Source organism: Carcharhinus amblyrhynchos, chromosome 7 (genome assembly GCF_965287045.1).
Source record: "Carcharhinus amblyrhynchos chromosome 7, sCarAmb.v2.hapA, whole genome shotgun sequence".
Lineage (NCBI taxonomy): Eukaryota > Metazoa > Chordata > Chondrichthyes > Carcharhiniformes > Carcharhinidae > Carcharhinus > Carcharhinus amblyrhynchos.
This window is the reverse complement of record NC_137330.1, coordinates 49,591,415-49,615,582: the sequence shown is the minus strand read 5'-3', so window position 1 is coordinate 49,615,582 and position 24,168 is coordinate 49,591,415. Positions and strand designations below refer to the sequence as shown.

The following is a 24,168-nucleotide window of genomic DNA, read 5'->3' as shown; positions in this document are numbered from 1 at the left end:
GGGCCCTTAGTGGGAGTGCATCTGGAGCACAGCATATCGTTTTAGCCTTTCTTAAAGGCTATAGAAGCAGTTCACAAAAGGTTCACTTGACTGATTTATGCGATAAGAGGGTTAGCTTGAGGAAAGGTTGCTCAGATTTGACCTGTAGCCAATGGAGTTTAGAAGAATTAGAAGGCATCTTTTATCGTAACATATGATCCTGGGGGAATTTGATGGAGTGGATGTTGAGAGGCTGTTTCCTCTTTGGGGGAGAGTCCTAGAACTGGAGGATACAATTTAAAAAATTAAGTGCAGGTGGTTAAATCATTTTGAGGCAACATTTTTTTCTTGGGATCATTAGTCTGTGGAATTCTCTTCCTCAGTTTAGATAGACTGAGTCGTTGAATCTATCTGAGGATGAATGAAACAGATTTTTGATCAACAAGGGAGTCTTAAGGTTTTGTGAGATAGAAAAGTGCAGTTGAGGCCACAATCAGATTGGCTAAGATTTTACTGAATGGTGTAGCAAGCTATAGGAATCAAATTGTCTACGACTGCTAATTCTCATGTTGTGGACGTTGCTGATAGTGTACCATGCCGACACTATAGTTATGAAAGCCCACAAGACCTCTACTTTCTCAGACTAAGGAAATTTGACATGTCAGCTACAACACTCCAACTTTTACAGATGCACCATAGAAAGCATTTTTTCTGGTTGTTGTCACAGCTTGGTATGGCACCTGTTCTGCCCAAGACTGGAAGAAATTGTAAGAGGTTGTGAATGAATCCCAGTCATCACAGAAACCAGCCTCCCATCCATTGACTCTCTGCATTTCCGCTGCCTCGGCAAAGCAACCAGCATAATTAAGGATCCCACATACCCCAGACGTCCTTTCTTCCATTGGGGAAAAATGATACAAAAGTCTGAGGTCATGTCACGTATCAACCGACTCGAGTCGACTCGATCTTTCGCTACACCTTAACTATGATTGTAACACTACATTCTGCATGCTCTCATTTCCTTCTCTATGAATGGCATGCTTTGGCTGTATAGTGCATAAGATGCAATACTTTTCACTGTATACAAATACATACAAAGAACATGAAACAGGCCCAATAATAATAATATTGCGATAATAAATCAAACCTAAGGTTAGGGGCTCCAGTGTGAAAAATTACATAATGTTTCTTTCCTCTGCTCCATACTTAACGGCCCACAAATAGTCTTTCAATTTTAAATAAGTCCTGCATTTGAATTCCAATTTTGTTAGTTACAAAGCAAAAAAAAAACTTGCTCCTGTCACTTATCCCATTGTTTTATTATAATTTAATAAAGTCATTTTAATTTTTCAGTACCTGGAATTGCTGAGATCCCAATATAACAAACCAATTAAATGCCTCAGTATCATGTGGGCCCTTGGACAGGCTGGGACAGATTTGACAGAAGGATTAAAGGGTAAGAAATCAATAGTGATCCTGGGATATTTGGAAATAGTTTGAATTGAATTTGTGCTGTGGCTAATACTATCCAATTTATTCATATTTCTCGCACCCCTCCTTGGGTGTCTGAAATTACTGCTGCTTACACTTTAATGTTTAAAAAGTAGACTGCTGTAACTCTTAATTGAAACAAGTTTAGTTAGGAGGATCTTTGTACAAGATTTCCCCTCCTTTTTTGTTTTAGTCTGAGAATTTGAACAACATTCATGTTTAGACAGTTCAGTTTTAATAATACAAGACATTCTCTATTCATTTGCAATATATTGTCTAGAAAAGCTGTTCTCTTCTTCCATTTTAGTATGGCTTAACATCATGCTTCCTGTACTGGGTGTTAAAGCTCTGTCTGCCTATGCAATTAGCTACTTGGACAGATTGCTAATGTGAGTAAATGCAGAACTTTTTAAAGTAAACTTCAATACGTGGAAAGCCTGTATCAAAATCCACCATATTGTGTTGTGTGGCTCAGCTGAATCTAACAGCAATTTTAATACAGAAGATTGCCATGTGCTTTCTCTGTAAAGCTATTTGGTGATCATTTTCTCTGCTAGTTCAATATTTATTATGTAGGTTGTAATTGGCTTCAAGTGCCACTTGTAAAGTATTTAATTGCACAAGTATCTGGCATGGGTAGCCCAGTGATTGACATTGGGTCCAGAACCCAAGATCTTAGTTCAAATCTCACCATGGCAAGTTGTGAAATTAAATTCTGTAAAGTCTGCCATTTTGTTGCCTAATCATTGCATTTGCTAGTTGGTTATAAAAATTTGAGTTATTCCAAAGTAGTAGAATAGACAGACACACGTCTACAAAACATCCACCTTTTCTCAACATGGAGTATTTGAGACAAATACAGCTTTCCTCCTCAAGTAGGAGTGAACACAGTGAGAAGTCTGACAACACCAGGTTTAAGTCCAACCGATTTATTTGATAGTAAATTCGCAAGCTTTCGGGGTTTGCCCCTTCATCAGGTGAACGACGAAGGTGAACATGAGGTTCACCTGACAAAGGGGCAAAACCAGAAAGCTTGCGAGTTTACTATCAAATAAATCGGCTGGACTTAACCCTGGTATTGTCAGACTTCTTACTGTGTTTACCCCAGTTCAACGCTGGCATCTCCACATCAAGTAGGAGTGACCAGACTAATCAATACAAAGCTAATCTTTATTCTGGAGCAGACAACCACTTCTCCCAGTAAAAGATCAAATAGCAATAGAGCCTCGTATGATATTTGAGTAATATGATCTGTTCCCCTTAATTGCATCTGCATTCCATTGTAAAAATGGAAAATTCATGGGACGAGAACTTAATTGTGCCCTTGTCTCCATTGAAAATTGCAAAGGAAAAACTCTAGAATGGTAGACAAGTTGCATTCAATTTTTCAGTGCCTTGACTTTAAAATGGACTTCAAAGTTAAATGCCATTGCATGTTTAATCTCTATTAAACAAATAAGAGATGAACTAAACATATTATATAACTGTTAATTAAAACCTTTGACAGAAACTCTTCCCTTGTATCTATTTAACATTTTTAGGATGCATTCCAATCTATCCAAGGGATTTGGAACTATTGGACCAAAAGACTTTTTCCCATTGCTGGACTTTGCTTTCATGCCTAACAACTCACTTTCACCCAAGTAAGTTAGAATTTTAATTCTGATACTTGTTTAAGAAAGCTGCAAGTTACTGAGATTGTTCTGGTCTGTGCTTGAAATTGCTTAATGACTTGATTGTGCATTGATTTTTTTTTTTCCCCGACTAAATATCGGCACAGATTAAGCGTACGTGAAAAATGTTGTGAATATTTATTGTGCATTGAAAAATGTAAATTTATTTTTGCCCGGCTTCCAATCCCTCTAGAAAAGAGCAATATAGATCTCCATATGCACGCAGTTTAAGCTAGCCTAGTCCTCAATTGTTAAATGCTGGTACAACCATAAGAACTACACAAATTAATTAGTTTATTCATAACAACATGCACTTTCCTGAGAATCTTCAACTGCATATTTATCATTTGACTGTTTTAAACCAGTTAATGACTTGTCTTTAACTGCTCTGTCATGTTAATTGTTTATATGCTTTTTTTTGTGCTCAGGAGCAAGTTAACATATTAGGCTAGTGGCACTTGTGCCTCAATCATTTCACCTCATTTTATTCTTGGAAGCCAAGTTAAATATTCATTTATTTGTGCCTTCAGTATTCAAAAGGTTAAAAAAAAATTTGTGTGTCTCTTTCAAAATATAAAACCCAATTCCTAAAATAGTACACTTGACAAATTACAGAAGTGTATTTTCCAACACATCCTAATTCTTACTTTCAGTTTACAGGATCAGTTGCGCCATCTTTATCCGAGGCTGAAAGTGTTGGCGTTTGGTGCCAAACCTGACTCTACACTGCACACCTACTTTCCTTCTTTCTTATCCAGAGCAACTCCCAACTGTCCTCCTGAAATGAAGAAAGAGGTAATAGTTTTTTTGATGTAACATGGAATTTTAATGTGACAAAAAAAAACAACTTTGATTTGGGTTTTTCCCATTATTGCATTCACGTTAACAAAAAAAAACTTGTCAAAGCTTATTGCAAATTTTCTTTACAAGGCTGAGGAAGGATGTTTAAAATTATATTCAACTCTTGGAAAAAAAAACTTGATTGTTTAACACCAAATGAATTTCCAATCCATCGGAAACATCTTATAAAGAAATCACTCAAAGCTTCATAACAGGGGTATTGAATTCTAATACTTAATATTAAATGTATTGAAAATAGTAACTGTGTATTGCGATTTATCATTTCAAACTATTTTGGCCATCTCCTAACTTTCCCCAGCTAACAAAAACTGAGATGCATAGGTTGGGAAAATCATTAGGTTCCTGACTCAATTAAGTTAGCCTTAACCTGTTCTGAAATTTAACAGGTATCAACATTAGTCTCCATCACCACCTCTTTTCCTCATGTTTTAAGTAGCTTGTGCACGTTTTGTCTGTCTGCTTGTGTTTTTAAAAAAAAATGCAATTGGGCAATTATCCATTAAAACTAATGAGGGGTCAGCATTCTGAAATGTCATAAATGAGAAAGAAGAAATTGCTTGCATGCAACTAATTTATTTTGCATTTATCTGTTTACTGGGTCTCCCAGTTGTAGCAGCTGAGAACTTAACCTCTCATTGATCAGTTGAAATGTGATGTATGTTTGTATTCAGTTAAGTTATTGGTGTAAGTTATTAAATAGCCTGAAACACATCTTTTATGAATTAGGATAATATGAACCTTACGCCCCTTTTGCTCAACTTTCAGCTCTTAAGATGCATGGTTGAATGCTTGACCACAGATTCCAACAGTTTCAGCGTTTGGAGACAGCTGTACACTAAGCATCTCTCTCAGTCCAGGTGATTATTGCAAAAGGTTGCAAAGAGGTGCAATGGAAAAATTGTAATCCTTTTTTCTTCTAGCATCCATATGTAGATTTAAACTGGAATAATCGTCTGATGTTTGTCATACCCAAATCCAATTTGTTAACTGGAGTTCTGTTTTGGATGAGCTGATCTATTGTGGTTGTAATTCTGTAGTAGCTTCCTATGAATGCTTGCATTTTTTGAGATTTAAATTATTCATTTATTGGTATCACAAGTAGCCTTACATTAAAATTGTAATGAAGTTACTGTGAAAATCCCCTAGTTGCTGCTCTCTGGCACCTGTTCAGGTACATTGAGGGAGAAATTAACATGGCCAGTTCACCCAACCAGCGCATTTTTTGGACTGTGGGGTGAAACTGGAGACCCATGAAGACTGCTGGAACATAAGAACATAAGAAATAGGAGCAGGAGTAGGCCATCTAGCCCTTCGAGCCTGCCCCGCCATTCAATAAGATCATGGCTGATCTGTTGTGGCTCAGTTCCACTTTCCCGCCCTCTCCCCATAACCCTTAATCCCCTCTCTTATCAAGAACCCATCAACCCGCTTCTTAAAAATATTTAGCGAGGCAGCCTCCACCACTTCAACGGGCAGAGAATTCCAGAGATTCACCACCCTTTGAGTGAAGAAGTTCCTCCTCAACTCCGTTCTAAACCGCCTCCCCTTTATCTTGAGGCTGTGCCCCCTAGTCCTACTGTCTTTTTTGAGCGGGAAGAGTCTCTCCACCTCTATCCTATCCATCCCATTCATCATCTTATACGTCTCAATGAGATCTCCCCCTCATTCTTCTAAACTCTAACGAGTACAAGCCTAGTTTATTCAGCCTCTCCTCATAGCTCAATCCCCTCAACTCCGGTATCAGCCTAGTAAACCTCCTCTGCACTCCCTCCAGGGCCAAAATATCCTTGCGCAGGTGCGGCGCCCAAAACTGCACACAGTACTCCAGCTGCGGCCTCACCAATGCCCTATACAGCTGCAGCAAGACCTCCCTACTTTTATATTCAATCCCCCTCGCTATGAAGGCCAGCATCCCATTCGCCTTCCTGACCACCTGCTGCACCTGCAAGCTGGGTTTTTGCGACTCATGCACAAGGACCCCGAGGTCCCTCTGCACCGTCGCCTGCTGCAGTTTTTCGCCACGTAAGTAATAGTCCTTCCTACCATTCTTCCTACCAAAGTGGACCACCTCACACTTGCCAACATTAAATTCCATTTGCCATTTCCTGGCCCATTCGCCCAGCCTATCTAGATCCTTCTGCAGACTCTCCACACCCTCCGCACAATTTGTGATCTAAGCTGGAATCAAACCCGAGTCCCTGGTGCTGTGAGGCAGCAGTGCTTCACTGAGCCAGTGTATTTTTGAGAAGCCCAGACTATGGTTCTCAACCACTTTTCCCTCGGCCGTGAATACACTTAGTCCTGGCAATGTTTGGACCTTTTGCTGCAGCATTATTTGGGATGCCTGTCTCCTGCCTCCCCTCAATCCTCAAACCAGAGTGTTCTGAGATGTTCTACTTTCAGTTGTAGCACTGAATAATCCTGGTTCTAATTCTTTCAGTTTGAAATGCAGCTACAAATTTTCAATAGCCTTAGGTGTCTTGGTTTACATATTATGTTGGCAGTTCCCAGCTGTACTACTTGGGAACAGTTCCATACTCTGACCTGAAGATATTCTGTTAAATTTTTTTAATCAGCAAGTAGCTGCAAGAGGCTTACAATTTAAAGGAGTGAATTTCGGCAGTAATTACTGAAGCACTCTGACACTTTGGTAGGTGATTTGCTTCACACTGTAGGGTAGGGCACTTCCTTTCATACATTCAATATTTTCTCACAATGGAATTATCAATATGAGATGTCAAATTGTTTTCATTAATTAACATTTCTATTATTCATATCTGAAATATAAAGTCAATTCTTGTCAACTGCTTTAACTGAGAGCCTGTTTTGATTTACAAGTTCTTTTTCTTTTTTTTGGAAAAAAAATCCTTCCCGTTCGCAATTTGATTCTACTACTGCATCTTTTGATTCATTATGCAATATTTTTGTATTTTTTTTTCTGTGCCTTATTGCACTTTCCCATGGTTAGGTTTTCTAATCCTGATTTCCTGAGTATAGCATTAGCAACATTTACTGTCCTTTGTTTCTGTAGCCATAAAATATTTTAACTGGAATATCAAAGGTACACTTGTGAATGGTGCACTGTCAGTTCTCAGTTGACTCTTTTCTTTCAGTCTCCTGCTCAACAACCTTTTGGAAACCTGGGACAACATGCCAGCCAAGGTATTTTTTTTTGTTTCATTTATTTTCAGTTGCAGCTAGCCGCTTTAATCTGCACATTATTTTTTCTTTGTTTGTTCATGTAATATAGATTCTGCCTTCAAATATTTCTTTCCCCAGGAGTAGTATCATTTTTTTTGTCTTGATTGGAAAACCAGCGTTTTGCCATTTAAGTTGGAAGTTAATTCAGTTAGAAAAGGGAACTTGCAGGTTGATGTTCAGACATATTCAAAATTCAGAATCATTAACTTGGGCTTATCCTGAATTTCTGAAAAATTCAGACTGAGATGAGATGCCATCATGTTGAATTGTACATAACAGGTGTTTATGCAGTAACAATTGAACAACTGATCTTTCATTGTGCATGAAGTTGTGCTGTTTTGTGCAGGCGATCTTCTGACACTGCTCCATTATGCCTCTGGTTTTCTCAGTTATGCTTTTTTTTCCCAATGAAATGTTTTTATTGCAAATACTTACAATTATGTGCTGAAAATCTAATTCCTTTATGAAGTTTTTTCTTGTGATTTTTTTCAAGTAACAATTTTCAGATTTTTATTGCAATTCAAAGTTATCAATGACTAGCAAGTTAAGGTATTTGCATTTTTTTAATGCATGAGAAACTCCTTTTGGAATGTAATCCCATCCAGGCTATCTGTCATGGAATTTAAATGGTGCGGTCAGATTTTTCACCAGCTCTGTGCACGGAGAAAGCTTCCTTGGTGAGAAATTAGAAGCAAGTTCTAAACCAACTATGTTCTTAAGAACACTTCACCGGTTAGACTTGGCTGCAATCATGTTTAAATGTCTCTAGCATGCATATATCTTAAAATGGATTTACAACACTGAAACATTTGGTTTTGGTATTCATCCTCCATGTATGTAATGGTTCTAATGCCTTGTACCACCTTTGTCCCCATCTGCCATCACTTCCCTCTGCTGCCTCCACAAGTCTCCCCAGACTAACTCCCATTTGTAACTATCTACCTCTTATCGTGACAATGTAAAAAATTACTGTTTTCTTCCTCTGATCAAAGTTATAAGAGGGCAAAAAGGAAGGCTAATTCCATTTTGGAAGTAAGAGTTTTTGGACCATTGGGGAAATGTGACTAAAGGTGACCTGTTGCATTTCATTTTTGGTATAATGTCTATCTATGATCTATTTTTGAAAGTAAAATTGAAGACTCCAAATAGTGTATTATGAAATGTTTGTGGAAATAAAATTGCTAATCAAAGTGGGGAAATTATAACGAGCTGGATTTGCACAATCAAGATGATGCCATTTTTAAAAATAGCCAGATCCAGTTTCGGCTGATAAGGCAGAGGGGGTAATGTGTGATTCACACATGAAATATAAGCTCAATGCTGAGTTCAAATTGATCCCATGTTGGCTGTTTCAAGGACCTTAACCTGCTGTGTGGGGCATCACACATAGATGGAGTAGACCTAATACTTTTGAAGAGTGGATAACATGTAAATTGTATGAACTGACATTTTTCAGTCTCTTTGCTTGATAGGCCATCTGCTACAAGTTAGAATAAAACAGTAAAATCTAGTTAAGCAGTTTCAGTAGAGTTTTGTTAATTTTACTATGGTCTATTATTATATTATGAATGTTTGTTTGGCTGAGTTTCAAGATCTACATCAAAGTGAGAGCTGTATTAGATTGTTAGCTGATTTTTTTTCATCTCCATGTCTTGGTCTGTCCATGGTGGATACTAGATGGATGGGTAAGAGGGGCCACAGGAATTGGATGAGGGTGTCCAGGGGATTGAGAGGTATGAGGGCTAGAGGGCCTAACAGCTGAAACAACAATGGTGAAGTCTCATGCAATGGTAGCATTCTAACTAGCTTGCCTTTGCCTGCCCCATTGGCTCCTGCAGTTTGCTTCCAAATTTGTGGACTAACGCTATCCCACACACTGCTTGCTCTGGGTATGAAAATAAGGCTCTAAGTGACTGGATCTATGGGCTTTGACACATTTTGAATGTGTATTGGATGTAAAATCTTTACTTAGATGAGTATATTTCTGTGTAGCCTATAGTTTTAAACCTGAAATTAGTTTTTAATATTGAGTTTTCTTAATTGTAGGTGCAGAAAGCTCTGCAAGAAACTGTTCGCTCATTTAAAGTTACAAATGAAGAACTGTCTGGCAGGCAAGGTGCCGCAAATTCACAAGAAATATATTCCTGCAATACTGCATGCAATGTAAGAAGCTAAATGTAATGCAGCTTGCCAGAGTTGGGAAAGCTGCATTATTCCATTGTTCAGTTGAGTTGGATTGTCCTTGTCTGGTTTATACTTCCAGTTGTAACCTCAAAAGCTCCTGCAATGACATTTCTTCCTGTCTCCATCTTTTTTGCCTCTGGAATACTTGGGGATCTACCCATGCCCCCTCCTGTTTTCATCTACTTGCTGTCCCTTGTCAACAGCATCTAATGTGCCTGGTTCTACACATGCACTGACAACACCCAACTCCTACCTTGCCTTCAATATCGCATTGAGGCTTCTTGTCTGATATCCAACACTTGAAGAGTGAAGATATCATCTTTGGCTACTACTGTAAACTCTGTTCCCTGGCCATTTGTCTAATCCAGAACCAGATGGTTTGCAATCCTAACATTTTTAGTTGGCTCTAAACTGAGCTTCTAACCTTGTGTCCCACGTCACAATGGTAATTTACTTCCACCATTTTAATATTGGCAGTATCTGCATAAGCTTTTTTTGGTGTGCTGATAAATTTATTCAGCTATGCAAATGCTTTTCACTTTCATAAACTGGAGTTTTATCTGAAACTATTGCTTTATCTTAACTGTCATGAGTCCTGTTTACCCATCACTGTGCCCTCTGATCCACCAACTCAAAAATTCTCACATTCAAATCTGAATAACCACCTTTGACTTCCTTAACATTCAGTACTTGTGTTCCTCCAAATCTGGATTCTTGTGCAATTCTTTTTTCCACTTCACCTTTCTTTGTCGTTTTGTGCCTGCATGTGTCTGGGCCCCAGGTTTTGCCGTTCATTTCTTAAGTCTCTCTTTTTGAGATACTTTTTCTGACCAACCTTTCGGTCACCCATCCTATATCTCCTCCTTTGGCTCAGTGTCAATATTTCTTTAATTATGCTTCTGTGAAGCACCCTGGATGTTTGCAATAACATTATCAGCATTAAAGTTCAAATTGTTATAAGTAGTGGCTTTTGCTCTGAACCCTAATTTTAACTTTGTGATGGTTATTAACACTCTCCTCAATTTTCAAGAACCTCCTGCAGAAGCTGAAAGGTGGTGGATTCCCATGGTTCCGTCTGTTATTTGTGCTAATAATTTTTGCGGCAGGCTTTGTGATGCACGATATCAGAACACATGGATCCTTCAATGGTTCGTAAATCTATGTTAATATTAAATATTACCACTTTTGATGAAGTTTAATGCTTTGGTCGCAGGAATGCGCTGCAAAATCAGTATGCTGTGTTGTTGACAATCAATGATTGCATTAAGGTTCATGTTTCCTGCTAAATAAAGGATGTGGGAAAATGAGTTCTGATATTATTACTGTCTTTAAAATGTTCATTTAAAAGTAAACACTGAAATATTGCACTGACTTGTTAGAAATTAAACATCTGTAGCCTTAAGACAATGTTTTATACTATGCTTTTATAGTTTTATGTTTAGATATTTTAAAACTCTAAGGTGATTTACTATTGTTGCTTATGGCTTGAGTGGTACAGAGCTTCGATTGAAGGAAAAATTTGCATAATTTCTACTAATTTCTGTTAATAGAATAATATTTGAACAGGCTTTTTTGACGTTGCATTGTGTAATGAAACAAAATTAGATAATCTTGAAGAGAAACGTCAGACGACTGATCATAAAGTTTATTTTACACTAAGTTTCAGAGGGATGTGGTTAAGTTGGATTGGGTTTTTTAAACCAATTAGAAATGACCAAAGTTGGATGGTGGAGAATAAAAGATACCATGTTGGATAATCAATGAAACGATGTCCCCTTGCAGATTAAATCTGCACTGGAAAAGTAATTGAAGTGTGGCTATCTAGAGAAGTTAAGGACAGCGTTTAAGAGGTTATTGCCCAAAAAGGTATTGAGATTAAGGACTGAGGCTTTACAAAATCAGCAAAGGATGTCCAAACAATTGAGGAAAGAAATAAAATGGAAGTGGCAATAAATACCAAAACAGACTATGAACTTTGACAGGTAAATATGAATCCCTTATTCAAAAGGCGACAACATTATAAGTTTTTAATGACTGAACTTTAAAGATTTTCCCTGTCTTCACTGAAGGCATATAGAACCTACTTAAATGCTAGGAACCCAGGATCCATTGCGAGGAACATAAAATAGTTATTTTATGAAAGAAATAGTACTAGAGGAATTAATGGGATCAAGACCTGGTAAATCCCTGGATCTTATGATCTTCAGCATAGGATCTTTAGAGATGGCTGCAGCAATGAAGATGCTGAAGTGCCACAAGAAGATCTAGAGCAGCTCCTGTAGATTGCAAGGTAGCAAATGTAATACCAGATTTTGGTTCTTGAGATTGGGTTAAGATATTAGCATGGCTTGAGTAACGTAACAAATCCAGGCCATTTTCAGGACAAAAGGTACATAGAGTGCCTTAAGTCATTGCTTTGGTCTCAGTATTTAGGATTGACTTAGATGAGGGGAGTAAACATAGGCTTATCAAGTTTATTGACTATACAAAACTTGAGTGGGAAGTAAGCTGTGAAGGGAGTTTGAGGATGATTTTGACAGTGAAGAAGCGGGGTACATAGTTCAGGATGGCATGTGACTTGGAGAACTTGCATGTGATGGTGTTGCCATGCATCTGCTGCCATTGTCCTACAAGGTAGAAGTTGACTTAGAACATCTTGTAAAAGAAGCTTTGGTTGTTGTAGGTAATAGGGTGCCATTGAAGCAAGTTGCTTTGTCCTGGATGATGATGAGCTTCTTGTGTATTTTTGGGAAAGTATGCTGTCACGCTTCAGACTTGTGCCTTTATAGATGGTGGACAGGCTTTAGAGATTTAGGGAGTGAGTTACTGAAAAATTCCCAACCTATGACCTGTTACTAGTTCAGTTTCTGGCCAATGATAATCCCTAGATGGCTGCTAGTGGTAGACTTGATCACGTAATGCTGTTGAATGTCCAGGGAGGATGGTTAAATTTTTGTTTGACCCAAGAAGGTCGGAACAAAGTTTTTAGGCAAAACAGTATCTGAATGATGGGAGGCCTTCAAAGGTTTGGGTATGGAGTTGATACATTTCTTCTGAAGGAGCATGGAACATGGAAAAGCATTCAAAGCTGGGGCTCCTAGATAAAGGTTTAGATACCACTTAAGACTGACTGAAATGGTGTTGATCTTGTGGCTTTTAGATTAAAAGCTTCTATTAAGATAATTGATTAAGAATACAATTTAAATGTATTGAAATTACTTCAAATGGTACAGTTTAATTTTCAATTTATTTAATCTGATGGTATCACTATGTATAGCTTATTTATGATTGCAGAATGCCTTTATGTTGAGTAACAACAGTATTTGTCTGCATCATGAATGATGCTGCATCAAATTGGATACACATTGCCATAAATAGTTTTACTTGAGGACTTGAAATTAAATAGCTTGCTTTTAATACTGGTTATTTTCCACAAACAATTCAGTTAAATCTTCTTCAAATTGTCTCACATGCTTGCTTGATGAACTAAAAAAGTTTGGCAAGGCAATGGAGATTTTTAACAGACTTGAGGCAAATACAGTTTGAAAGCTGTGTAATCATGACTGCATTCTTTGCCAGAAATAGTCTCCAAATTTGACTGCAGGAGTGTATAATTTGGTGGCTCCAATTCAGAAAGAAAGCTTCCTTTATGGGTGGCCTTTGGCATAACTGCCTCACGGAGCTATGGCCTTTGGGTTTGATTCTTGGCTTGGGTCACTGCGGAGTTTCCTCCCACAGTCCATTTTCCTCCCTGTATACGCAGAAGTGACAGTGTAAGGCTATAGAACATCCAGTAATGGACACAGCTACTCACCTATTGGCCACACTTAATGGCTTGATGTTGCAGGATTTTTCCTTTAGTAACAGATTTGGGTAGGTGGCAGGGTCCAGGGATCAGAAGAGTAGCAGTGAACAAAAACGCATGTTTTAATTGCCCTTCTAAGGTGTGCCCATTTGGCACTATTTGTCTGTCATATTGTGTGACAACTTTCCATCAACAAAAAATTGCCATTAGCTTTGCGTACATTCTCTTTGGCACACCACATGTAGTTGGCTCCATGGTTAAAAATTTGGGGAACTGATGGCCCCAGATACACATGTGGGGCTGTCATTATATATTGCAGTTCTTCTGATCATCTTGGTCAATTCTGCCAGCTACCTAAAAGTATTCTGCATATTGGTTATTTGGGAAATTTTAAACAACAGAAACTCTAGCTAGAAATATCATTTGAGAAATTGAATTGAATTCTAAGCTGAACACTGGGACATTTTCATAAGCTACTTGCTTACTATGATCTGAATTGTTTGAAATGGCTGATGCCTGTAATAGAAAAATATGTGAATTCCATTGTTACTGACCTATTTAAAGACTTTTTTTTCCCTTCCAAGCATCATCATCTGCTCATGTCCTGCGACAGTCCGGAATGATGTCTGTCTCACAGCAGGCATGGAATAAAATATCTCATTATTCCAAACAGGGATACAGGTAAATGCAAAGTGGATGTGCTTGATCCAGATTGTCCTTGCCACTTTTTTCAGCTGTTCCTTCAAACAAAAAAAACTGAGCAAGTACACTTGGACTTCTATTATCTATTATTTTGTCTTGTCCTTGTTAGCTGTTGGCCACACTTAATGGTTTGATCTTGCAGAAGTTTTTCTTCAGTAACTGAAATTTCCCTAGTTCTAAATAACATACAGACATTAAACATAGACAATTGAGCTTCTCTGTCTATGAAGTTTTTTTATTTGGAAATTGCTGATCTTGAACTTGAAATATTCAGCAATCTAAAGCTGCCTTTGGTTATTCTGCCATTTGCCTTGAGTGGGTGCCCTCTGGTTCTTGACCTCTCTGCCAACAGGAACAGTTTTTCCTACCTTCTGCATTAAATCTGTTTTCAAATGGCCTGGCCCCTCAATCACCTAGGAAGGACAAGTCTAGTTTCTACCTGACCAATCTCCTTTTTGAAGGCAGGTCATTATTCCTTTTCAGTTTTGCCTCCTAACTTTTTATTACAATTTACCTGAGACACATCATTCTCAACCTATTGAAATTAACCCTCTTCTAATATCTTTACTCTAGATTGTGGTCCTTGCCTTTAGAATACCTAACTTGAAACTTATTTGCTGATCGCTATCCCCTAAGATGTTTTCCTACACTGAATACGCTTGACTCAATTCACTTCCCAGGACTAGCTCCAGCAATGCATCCTTGTTGCTCTGTAACAAACTGATTTAAGAAAACTTCAGAAACCTCACCTTCTCTGCCCTTTTACATTATTACTATCTTAGTCTATATTAGGATAATTAAAATCCCATTACCACTACTCTTTTTTTTTCTCCATCTTTCCCATGAGTTAGTGGTCCAGAATATATCTAGTAGTGTAATAAGTTGTATTCCTTAATTTTAACCAAATATTCTCCCAGGACATCTTTGCTCTTTGGCACTGCAGTATTCTGAATGAGTACTGCCATTCCACAATTCTTTTCTTTCCCTAAATACAGTCTATCCAGAAATACTTGGCACACGGTCCTGCCATTTGTCTTATTGCTGCTTTATATTCCAAAGTGCCCAACTGTGGCTGCAGCCTGCCTACTTATTTACCACATTTTGTATGTTTACATACATGGTATATTGCTGATTTTAACTTTTTTCACCATCATGTGGAACTGAGACACAACAGATCAGCCATGATCTTATTGAATGGCAGGGTAGGCTTGAGGGGCTAGATGGCCTACTCCTGCTCCTATTTCTTACGTTCTTATGTTCATCCCTTTATTTGACCCCACCAAATAACTTGCTATTTCTTACTCCAGTTCTGTGTCTCTGCCAGCCCTTACTGTACTTCGTTTCTCCATTCTAATACTACATCGTGGTTTCTATCCTTATACTCCTGTTCATTATTTTTGCAGTTGGATAGAGACAAATACTCCTTATTACTACTCAGAGGCTGTAACAATATTTGGACCGAACCTTGAACTGGTTTGGAGAAGGCTGACTGAATTATTTGTATATGTGAAAGAAATATTGTCAAGTCATATTGCATGGATCACTGAAAATCTACCCAGATTTATTGAGTGGGTAAGTATAGTGTTTATACAATAATTCTATACGTGCAGCAGGCTTTGAGGGAATGTTGCATTGTAACAGCTTGTAGATTCTACCAAATGAATCAGTTAAAATGAGATTTAGTACAGGTTTTTTCTCCAGTTTTTACTAGAATTGTGTTCAAACTTTTGTGCTGGTAAATTGACAAGATCACTCGTTTTCCTTGTTTTGAATGTTCTACGTGAAATGTTGGTGTCTTGTCTTGTTTAAATGATTTTTTCACACTGTAGATTAAGAAGCAAAATAGGACCCAATAGTCTCCATTCTCTCTCTCACTCTGCTCTAGAATAAATTACTCAGTTTTTGATGTGTAAGATTACTAACAATCTGTGCAAAATGATCTTATCTGGGGATTAAAGGTAGAGTGCCAATTAAATCATGGTTCTCAGTTATGTAACATTTAAAATACCAAGAAAAGGTTGAGTCCTAATGGCTGAGTATTTCTTTAAACACTCAACATTTTTTTAAAAAAAGGACTGGTAGCTTAGGTGTCTCTTGCATGTTTCATGTTCCTTTTGGTGTATTGGGCTGTGATCATGAGCACAGGTATGGAACAAAGCTGTTTAGTATGTATCCATAGTACCACATATGTACCTTAATCATTCTGCACTGCTTCTCTTTTTTTTATATTCCTTTGGGGGGAAGTAATGACTTTGGTTTTTGGCTGTTGTTTTGTAGACTTTCGAAATACAGGGACAAGGACAAAATCTGAAGCATGGATTTAATTTATATTTTGTTTGGGTACCATGATTAACTTTCTGTTTTACAGCTTCATTCTAATCTCCCAGATGTGGTGCTGCGGTTTTTAGAGTATGTTAAGGAATTGCTTGTCTTTGTACATCAGAATTACCTATTTCCAGCCTTGGAATATATGAAAATGGTTATGAAACAGTGGTGGAAACAGCTTGTTAATTCTTGCGAGTAAGTATCTCGGGTCTCTGTATTTGTCGGCCTATTTGGATTGCTTGCAATTAAACCCTAAATTTTCTAAGTTGGCAATAAGATGCGAACCTGACTTGCTGTTATGCACATAGATGTATCTTAGCTATTCTCTTGGGTACAGTTATGTTGGCCATACAATAGATATGAATAATTAAATTTCTGGTGTTCCACAATGATTGTACAACTGAGGTGCAATAATAGTACTCTGCTGCAGCCTTGACTTTAGTGCGTGCTTCCTGAATGTGCTTTCCTGATCTCTTTAGTAGCAGATTTAAAAAGCACTAGCAATAAAAGTATAGATAGGAATTGCTGAGCTGCTTTGTTTTACAGGCTGCCAAGCAACAAACAAATTTCTTGTGCTTAACTGATCACATTTTTCCTCAAATGGGAGAGGGATATTAATAAACCATGTGCCTTGTTCCTTCTGAGGGTTATCCTTTTTGCATCACCTTTTTAAAAACTGACCATCTACATTATTTTGCTTTTGGAGACAGACTAATTCTTAGATCTTGGGGTGTTTCTTGATTGCAAGTGTTGATAGCAAAATGATTTTCCATTATGCTTGTTACTGGATTCATTGTTCTCTTTTCCTCCTCTCCCTAATCCTCTTTTGAGCTTAAAATGGACACCTGCTCTTGAGGAATGTGATTATCTTAGCGAATGGGCATGATGGAGCAGTTGACATGTTATTTTCTCAGTGAATCCAGAGTGGCCTGGCTGGCTCTGGCTTCAATGCACATTTGCCATGCTGGGGGCAACTTGATTTCACAATCTCTTTCGTGAAAGAGACATTTTCAAATATTTATCTAATTTGCCTTGTTGGATGAGAAACAAATTGCAGAGATATAGGGAATGAGTGAGGGAGTAGGACTAAGTATATTGTTCTGTGAAAGAGCTGGTGTAGACTCTAATGACCAAATGGCAGCCTCCTGTGCTCTTTTGATTTCAAAATTCAAATATTGTTCTGTTGCTAGAAAATTGTGCAATTTAGCCCTAAATGAATTTGCTTTTTTACTTCTTATTGTCACACATGTAAACAGTGAAAAATATTGTTTCTCATGTGCTATCCAGACAAAGCATATTAAGTTTTCTCATAGAGGAAACAGTGCAGAATGTAGTGTTACAGTCATAGCTAGGATGTAGAGAAAGATCAACTCATTGCGAGGTAGGTCCATTCGAAAGTCTGACAGCAGGGAAGAAGCTGTTCTTGAGTCAGTTGGTACATGTCTTCAGACTTTTATATCTTAATTAAAAATTTTCCTGGTAGGAACAATTCTGTTTCTTTCTGCCTGTCCTTTGAAAGAGATTTCCTTAATGTCTCCTGTGTAGGATCAGGGTATTGAACGATAGTCTTTTGCTCTGAGTACACTAAGTCAAAATCTACAAATGTTTGTGTACTTAACCTCAAGTGGCATAAATTGATGAAATTCAACTTTGATCTCAACAATAAATTTTAAATTTAACAGTTATGAGAATGGTCTATGTCATCTTATATCTCTTAACAACTATTTGGCTTTGTGATTAGTCCTTCACCAACAATACTATATTAATATGCTACATGTTAAATTCAGCTTACTTGCTTGTTTGCTATTCTTTAATGACTCATTTTGTACTGACTGGTATGGATACTACTATCTGTCACCAGATTGCATTGCTGCTTAATGAAGGGCATGTAGAGCCATACATTTCCTGTTTTACCTGGTGTGTGTTTGTTCCATAGAACTTGCATTGCTCAATTGCTGTGGGTTGCACTCTTTAGTTTTGAGGAGTTGGTGCTGCAACCTCTGGAGATGTGATTAATTGTCAAGAGCATTGCTTATTGCAATGAAGTACTTTCAATATTTTGTTTTAAATAATATTATCTCATCTCTTGGTTGTGTTCAAGATGTTTTAACCATTAAACTGAGATGCTTTTAGGGTGCTGAACTTGAATTGTTGGCATTCCATTAGGATTACAGTTTGGAACCACAGTCTGATCTAGTTGAAAGTCTACATTGTAACATTCTATATTTAATGTTTATGCAACATCTTGCCTCTTTGCTAATCTTCAGGGGTGAAATCAGCTGGAACTGTATGAAGACACATTTTGTGAACACGACACACATAACGTGGAGTTATCTACAGAACACAACGATAGCTGTCAAAAACTGGGCCTCCTCTGTGATTTCCAATCACTAAACAGAAACATATGCCACTTTGGTAGTAGCAGTTCAGTTGGAGCATTCTTGGAGAGTTATCCTTGTTCCCTGCTGTGGAGAGGATTTGAAATTGATTTGAACTAAAAGTATAAATGCCACTTAATTCTTTGCTTTTGTTATGACAATTTTTACCTATCAAGTGCATGTATTTTGTACTTTTTTTTTCAAAATTGTTAAATGTTAACTGTCGGTGTCTTCTATATTGTCTTTATGCATTCTTTTCTGCACATTACAACATTGAACGTTCAGGAATGTTTAACATGGTGTAGGAACACAGCTGTTCATATCTTGCTGCAGTAATTTGACTTTTGATTTCAACATGGTTTAATAAGATTACACTATTTTTTAAAAATTCATTGTCATACAAGCCAGGTATGCTTAACATGTAATGGGACACCGTATATTTTTAAGTAACTGCAACAGTAAAAACTGATAAATGTGTTTAGTAGACTTGCAGTGGTTCATTTTCAATTGTAGTAATTAAAGCAGTGTGTGCTGCATGACATCTATCAAAGTTGTATGTAAAATATTTTGTCATGTTATCAGAATTAGCCTTTGTTTTTAGTTAAACAGTACTCAACTTTGGCTATGATATTTGAAATGGGTTGCAATCTTTTGTCTGGAAACCATTTTTAATTTGACAAAATATAGTCATCTATGCAATGGAGCATTTCTAATTTCTTCTGTTCATGAATATTGTACAGTACATGCAGCATTTTTTTAATTGCCTCTAGTGGTTATTATATCTTTAACATCAGACTTGCATCCTCCTATCAATAGCCTAAAACTCCATTCTTCAATAGTAGTGAAACAATAACAGTATGACTTCACCTCAATGTCCATTTTGAAGGCATGATTAGGTTACACTAAACACTTTTTTTTTAAAATCTTCCTCCATCATGGTCTGGCAGAGGTATTGTAAAGCAAGTATTCCCTCTCCTCGCACCTCTGCCTGCTGCTGTTTCTACCTTTTTTATGTTTGTAACAGTTACCAGACCATCAATCTAGTATAAAAATTAAGATAATTGTCTGACTTGACTGGACATACCAAAAAAACAAATTTCTAGATGACATCTTGTCAGTTGCCCTACTAATATCAGTGCTGTTATTGCATCTAACTGCTTCACAGGCTTTAATTTATTGACTTGCACAAAGTACAAATCTTTACCTGCAGAATCTCCATTTGTTCTATAATCTTGCATGTTGAGACAATTTTTGTATGGCATTCAAATTACTTACATGCCCAGGTGAATACATTTGATCTGCGTGTATGAGGGATACTCAGATTATTGCTGCTGCATTTATATCTGGAATATTGAAGACAATTTATATTAATAAAATGAACATTGTGTCAAGAAAATAAGTTTTATATTGTGACTCAGTTTTTGGATGAAATATATTGTGTATGCCTGTTGACATTGATGTTAGGTAATGTGTGCAATTATTTGAAGCATGATTGTAGGGTCTGCATGATTGTATCATAACTTTAAGTGTTCCAGATTCTTGCTAGGTCTACCCAGTTCTCTCAGCTGCATGATTGCATTATTTAAAGGAAATTGCTCCAACTGCACCCTGATCTTTGAAGAGTCATGTTATTGGCAGTTGATTTTTTTTGGAAGAGTGCTTGCTATCTTAATCGAGCAAACCTTTTCAGATAGTGTGTTAATAAAATACACGCAAAGCACATCTAGACTTTAATCAAAAGCATGCATTATTTTTTCCAAATGCTTTATGAACATTTGTCAAAAGGAGACCAAAGTGATGTGAAGGTACTTGCAGAAATGTTTTTGCTCCCTTTTTTATTAGAATTCTTCCATTAGAATTTTCCATTGACAACTAGTCTCAGTATTGCAACAACAAATATTCTTCCAAATGATCTACATAAATCATTGGAAAGGACAGGAGGATTATATTTGGTAAAAAGTGTGCTGAAGATTGCATCAGTCTTTATGAAAGTGTAGTCAACGTTTGTACTGTTTAACTAAATGGAATAGATGTATCAAAGTTTGAAATATAGTTTATGGTTTACTTTACTTTAAGTTGGCAGTTATATAAAAGCAAGGTTATTTCCCAGTCATTGCAGTTTTCCTTCTGCTTTCTCTTCCAACCAAAATACTGAAAGCAAATTTTGTTGTTTGCAATCCAGTTTTAGTGTACTCGTCATTTTGCCCATCACCTGCCTTCATTTGACGACTTATAATTTTAAGTGAAATACTGTTACCTTGTTAACTCCCTAATTTATTAAAGGATAAATTTAACCCAGAAAATTCTATGTACATATTGATTATGGGACCAGTGTGATGAGTGGTGAAGATTATGCAGATTGGCCAAATACATGTTAATCCTGCTACAGAACATTAGTAGTTTCAATGTAAATTTCAATCATGAATTTATTTCTGGTGACAATAAAAAGGCTATTTAATCAATGTTGTCTTTTTTGCTTGTAAATCTCATGTCTGGCTTTTTCACTTTGTACCAATATTTCATTTTGTTGCAGGTTACTGTACATCTAGGCAATTTATTCTTCGTGCTTGGGCACGTGGAATAAATTCCATTGTCATTGAACAGAGGAGTGGACAGTGCCTTAGTAGTAGCCCAAGCTCCTGCTCTGGGGACATGGGTTGAAATTCCATATAGCAGGTGATGCAATTTGAATTTGGTCTTGAATTAAAAACTATTCTCAGTAATGGTAACTATGAAACTATCAATTGTCGTAACACATCTGGCTCAGTTTTAGTAAATGACATTCACATCCCATAAAGGCATACATTAAAAAAATTGCTGATAGATCTAACATGGTGTGAGGCAACCTAGGCTTGAGTGAGCTGCATGAGTGGCCTTCATCTCACTGGGCTGTAAGATTGAAATCAGGCATGTTCACTAAACATGAACCACTAATAACAAAGAATACATTGTATCACAAACTATTTTACAAATGTTTAATTATTCATAAACTTCAAGTGGTTTAAAAACAAAAACATTTGTGGTGGGAGGACATGGCTTTCCATGTGCAATTAGTGCACACTTATTTTTGCTTTACATACTCATCAGTATATGAATGAATACCAGCAGACTTAAGCAACAAAATGTTTCTGAATGCTCATAGGCTGCAGGTTGCCCACCTCCAATATAGCAATTGTTAGGAGTCTCTGCAATGTTAGAACCATAGCTGATAACACTGAGCAGGCTGGACCTCAGATTGAAATCCATTTTGGCTGATTCTAGTCACTCTTTTGGATTGTAAAAATCTGGAGGGCTAATTATTGCACTCAAAGCATGTAACTCTAGTGATATTTTAAAATTTGAAGAATGTGTTCATTAAAGAAAAGATAAAACTTAAACACAAGATAAAGGATATACAAGATCTTACAAAATAACCCCCAAAAATGATTTACATAAACTACCTTTCTGGCAACAACCCTTATAAATTAACTGAAAAATCCAGAAAAGATTAATGTCTTTATAACCTTTCATTCCTTAGACTGGAGACAATTTGACTTTAAAAAAACCTCTACTTTGATTAACCCTGCTGCTGCCTCTTTTCCCCCCCCCCCGCCCCACAAACACACACACACCCTTTCCTTATCTATGAAGAATATATACAACCATAGCAATATAAAAATAGTAAGAAGTCTCCCCAACACCAGGTTAAAGTCCAACAGGTTTATTTGGCAGCACCAACTTTTTTGAGTCTCAGGCTCGTTCTTCAGATGCATGAGGAGTTGTATTCACAAACAGGACACATACAGACGTAAACTCAGTTTACAATAGTTGGAATGCGAATCTTTAAGGTACAGACAATGTGAGTGAAGGGAGGGCCAAGTACAGGTTAAAGAGCCGTGTATTGTTTCCAACCAGATTTTGCAAGCTCAAGCAAGTTGTGGGGCATTGCAAATAGTGTGACATGAACCCAAGATCTCAGCTGAGGCTGTCCTCGTGTGTGAGACTTGGCTATGTGTATTAAAAATAAACACATTCCATCACAGCACAAGGTCACCTTAATTTCAAGAGAGGCTTTTCCCTTAAGATATCATCCAACTTTCTATAAGGTCTATGCTGATGCATATATTTCAAGGCTTGATTTTGATGACGCCTTCAGTCCTTCTTGAAAGGAAGTAAAGACAGTACTTGTTTCATCAGCCAGAAATAATTCATTGCTGGGAATGGATTTACACTGCTGGCTAAAAAAAAATCAACAGAAAGGGCCTCATTTCATTAGTGGATCTGCTAAACTGAACATGAAGCAGAGGTGGTAGTTGGTTCACTATTGCTGAATACAGTAGAGGAAAGGAATAAATTGAGTGATATGTGGTCAGTTAATACAAATGTCTTGGTATAGGTGCAATGGTTGTAGCGCTGACTCCAAGTAGCAAAACATCATGGATGGGAATTGCTCACAATTGACCGAATGAACTATTTCATAACAGTAGGATGTAAGGATTTTGGAGGGTTAGTTACACAGTTAAAGAACAAAGACAATGATTTTGAGGATGAAGTAGCAAAGGTTTGGTGGAGTAATGTGTACCTGATAGAGGAGTGTATTGTGATTAAAGAGGGAGAGTATTTTTAAAGTATTTTTGTAGATTATACCCCATTTTTACAAACAGTGCCTCAAACCTTCAAGGATTGGAACAGTATATAATCATTTTTCCACATACAGAAAAGACCAAATATAGCAATTGGTTTGGAATATCAATTATAGTTTGTTATAATAATTGTAATCACAACTAGCACCTCCATATGGATAATGAAGGATATTACATAGAATGTGGTATATCAGACTAACAGGATGAAGCCATGAGCACATGGCACAATGGCGCACACTGTCATAGTAAGGAGTCTCACAACACTAGGCTAAAGTCCAAGAGAATTTTGGTCTCACCTTGTATCTTTATGGGAACATGTTGGCTTTCTCTATTTCCTTTTTTAAATGATTCTCACTAATTTTTCTGCAAGCGGCTAATCCCAGTCCACTTCGGCCAGATTCTGTCTTATCCTATTAAAATCGGATTTCCTGCAAGTCAGAATGAATTTGATCAATTTAATTCCGTTATTTTATGGAGTAGGCTAGAGTAGTGTGGCTTGCACTTTCAAAAGAAGTTTTAAAAAATATCGCATTATAGATTTGTTAGCAAAATTAAAGCCTACTTGACTGAAGGGAGAATGAATAAAAATTGGCTAAGGGACAGAAAGCAGAGATGAAAGAATGTTTATCAGACCTGGGAAGGTACACAATGCTGTTTCCCCAGGGAATGGTATTAGGCTGACTGCTCTTTTATATATATATATATATAAATGAGCAGGACCCCAGCCTAACTATTTCTTGCTGCAGTGTTTCTTGTCCTAATCCATTGTGCACCCTGTTGCTCTAATGGGAAATCTGACCATAGGCTATTCCTCTTCCTTCTCCAAAACTCTTAGTTACATTGCTACCTGACACTTGAGCTAAGCAATTGCTGCTGGATCTGCAGTGACCCTCCTGGGCCTTCCACATGGATCAGGTGTTGCAGTTCACACCTTTCAGTCATTCCCT

The 24,168-nt window shown here is 37.2% G+C and overlaps 1 protein-coding gene across 2 annotated transcripts in view; it reads left to right on the top strand.

Moving 5' to 3' along the window:
* tmem214 (transmembrane protein 214) overlaps positions 1–21,046 on the top strand; it is a 47,657-nt gene extending 26,611 nt beyond the window's left edge. Inside the window, exons 6-17 of one of the 2 annotated variants that reach the window (XM_080192257.1) lie at positions 1,333–1,435; positions 1,778–1,859; positions 3,012–3,113; positions 3,797–3,938; positions 4,770–4,861; positions 7,118–7,166; positions 9,252–9,368; positions 10,420–10,537; positions 13,779–13,875; positions 15,300–15,468; positions 16,265–16,416; positions 18,489–21,046. In XM_080192257.1, the coding sequence (XP_080048383.1) occupies positions 1,333–1,435; positions 1,778–1,859; positions 3,012–3,113; positions 3,797–3,938; positions 4,770–4,861; positions 7,118–7,166; positions 9,252–9,368; positions 10,420–10,537; positions 13,779–13,875; positions 15,300–15,468; positions 16,265–16,416; positions 18,489–18,615 (1,350 nt within the window). In that variant the 3' untranslated portion in view covers positions 18,616–21,046. The remainder of the gene's footprint in view (positions 1–1,332; positions 1,436–1,777; positions 1,860–3,011; positions 3,114–3,796; positions 3,939–4,769; positions 4,862–7,117; positions 7,167–9,251; positions 9,369–10,419; positions 10,538–13,778; positions 13,876–15,299; positions 15,469–16,264; positions 16,417–18,488) is intronic. The other variant, XM_080192258.1, reaches the window with a different exon arrangement.
* The last annotated feature ends 3,122 nt before the right edge of the window (positions 21,047–24,168 follow it).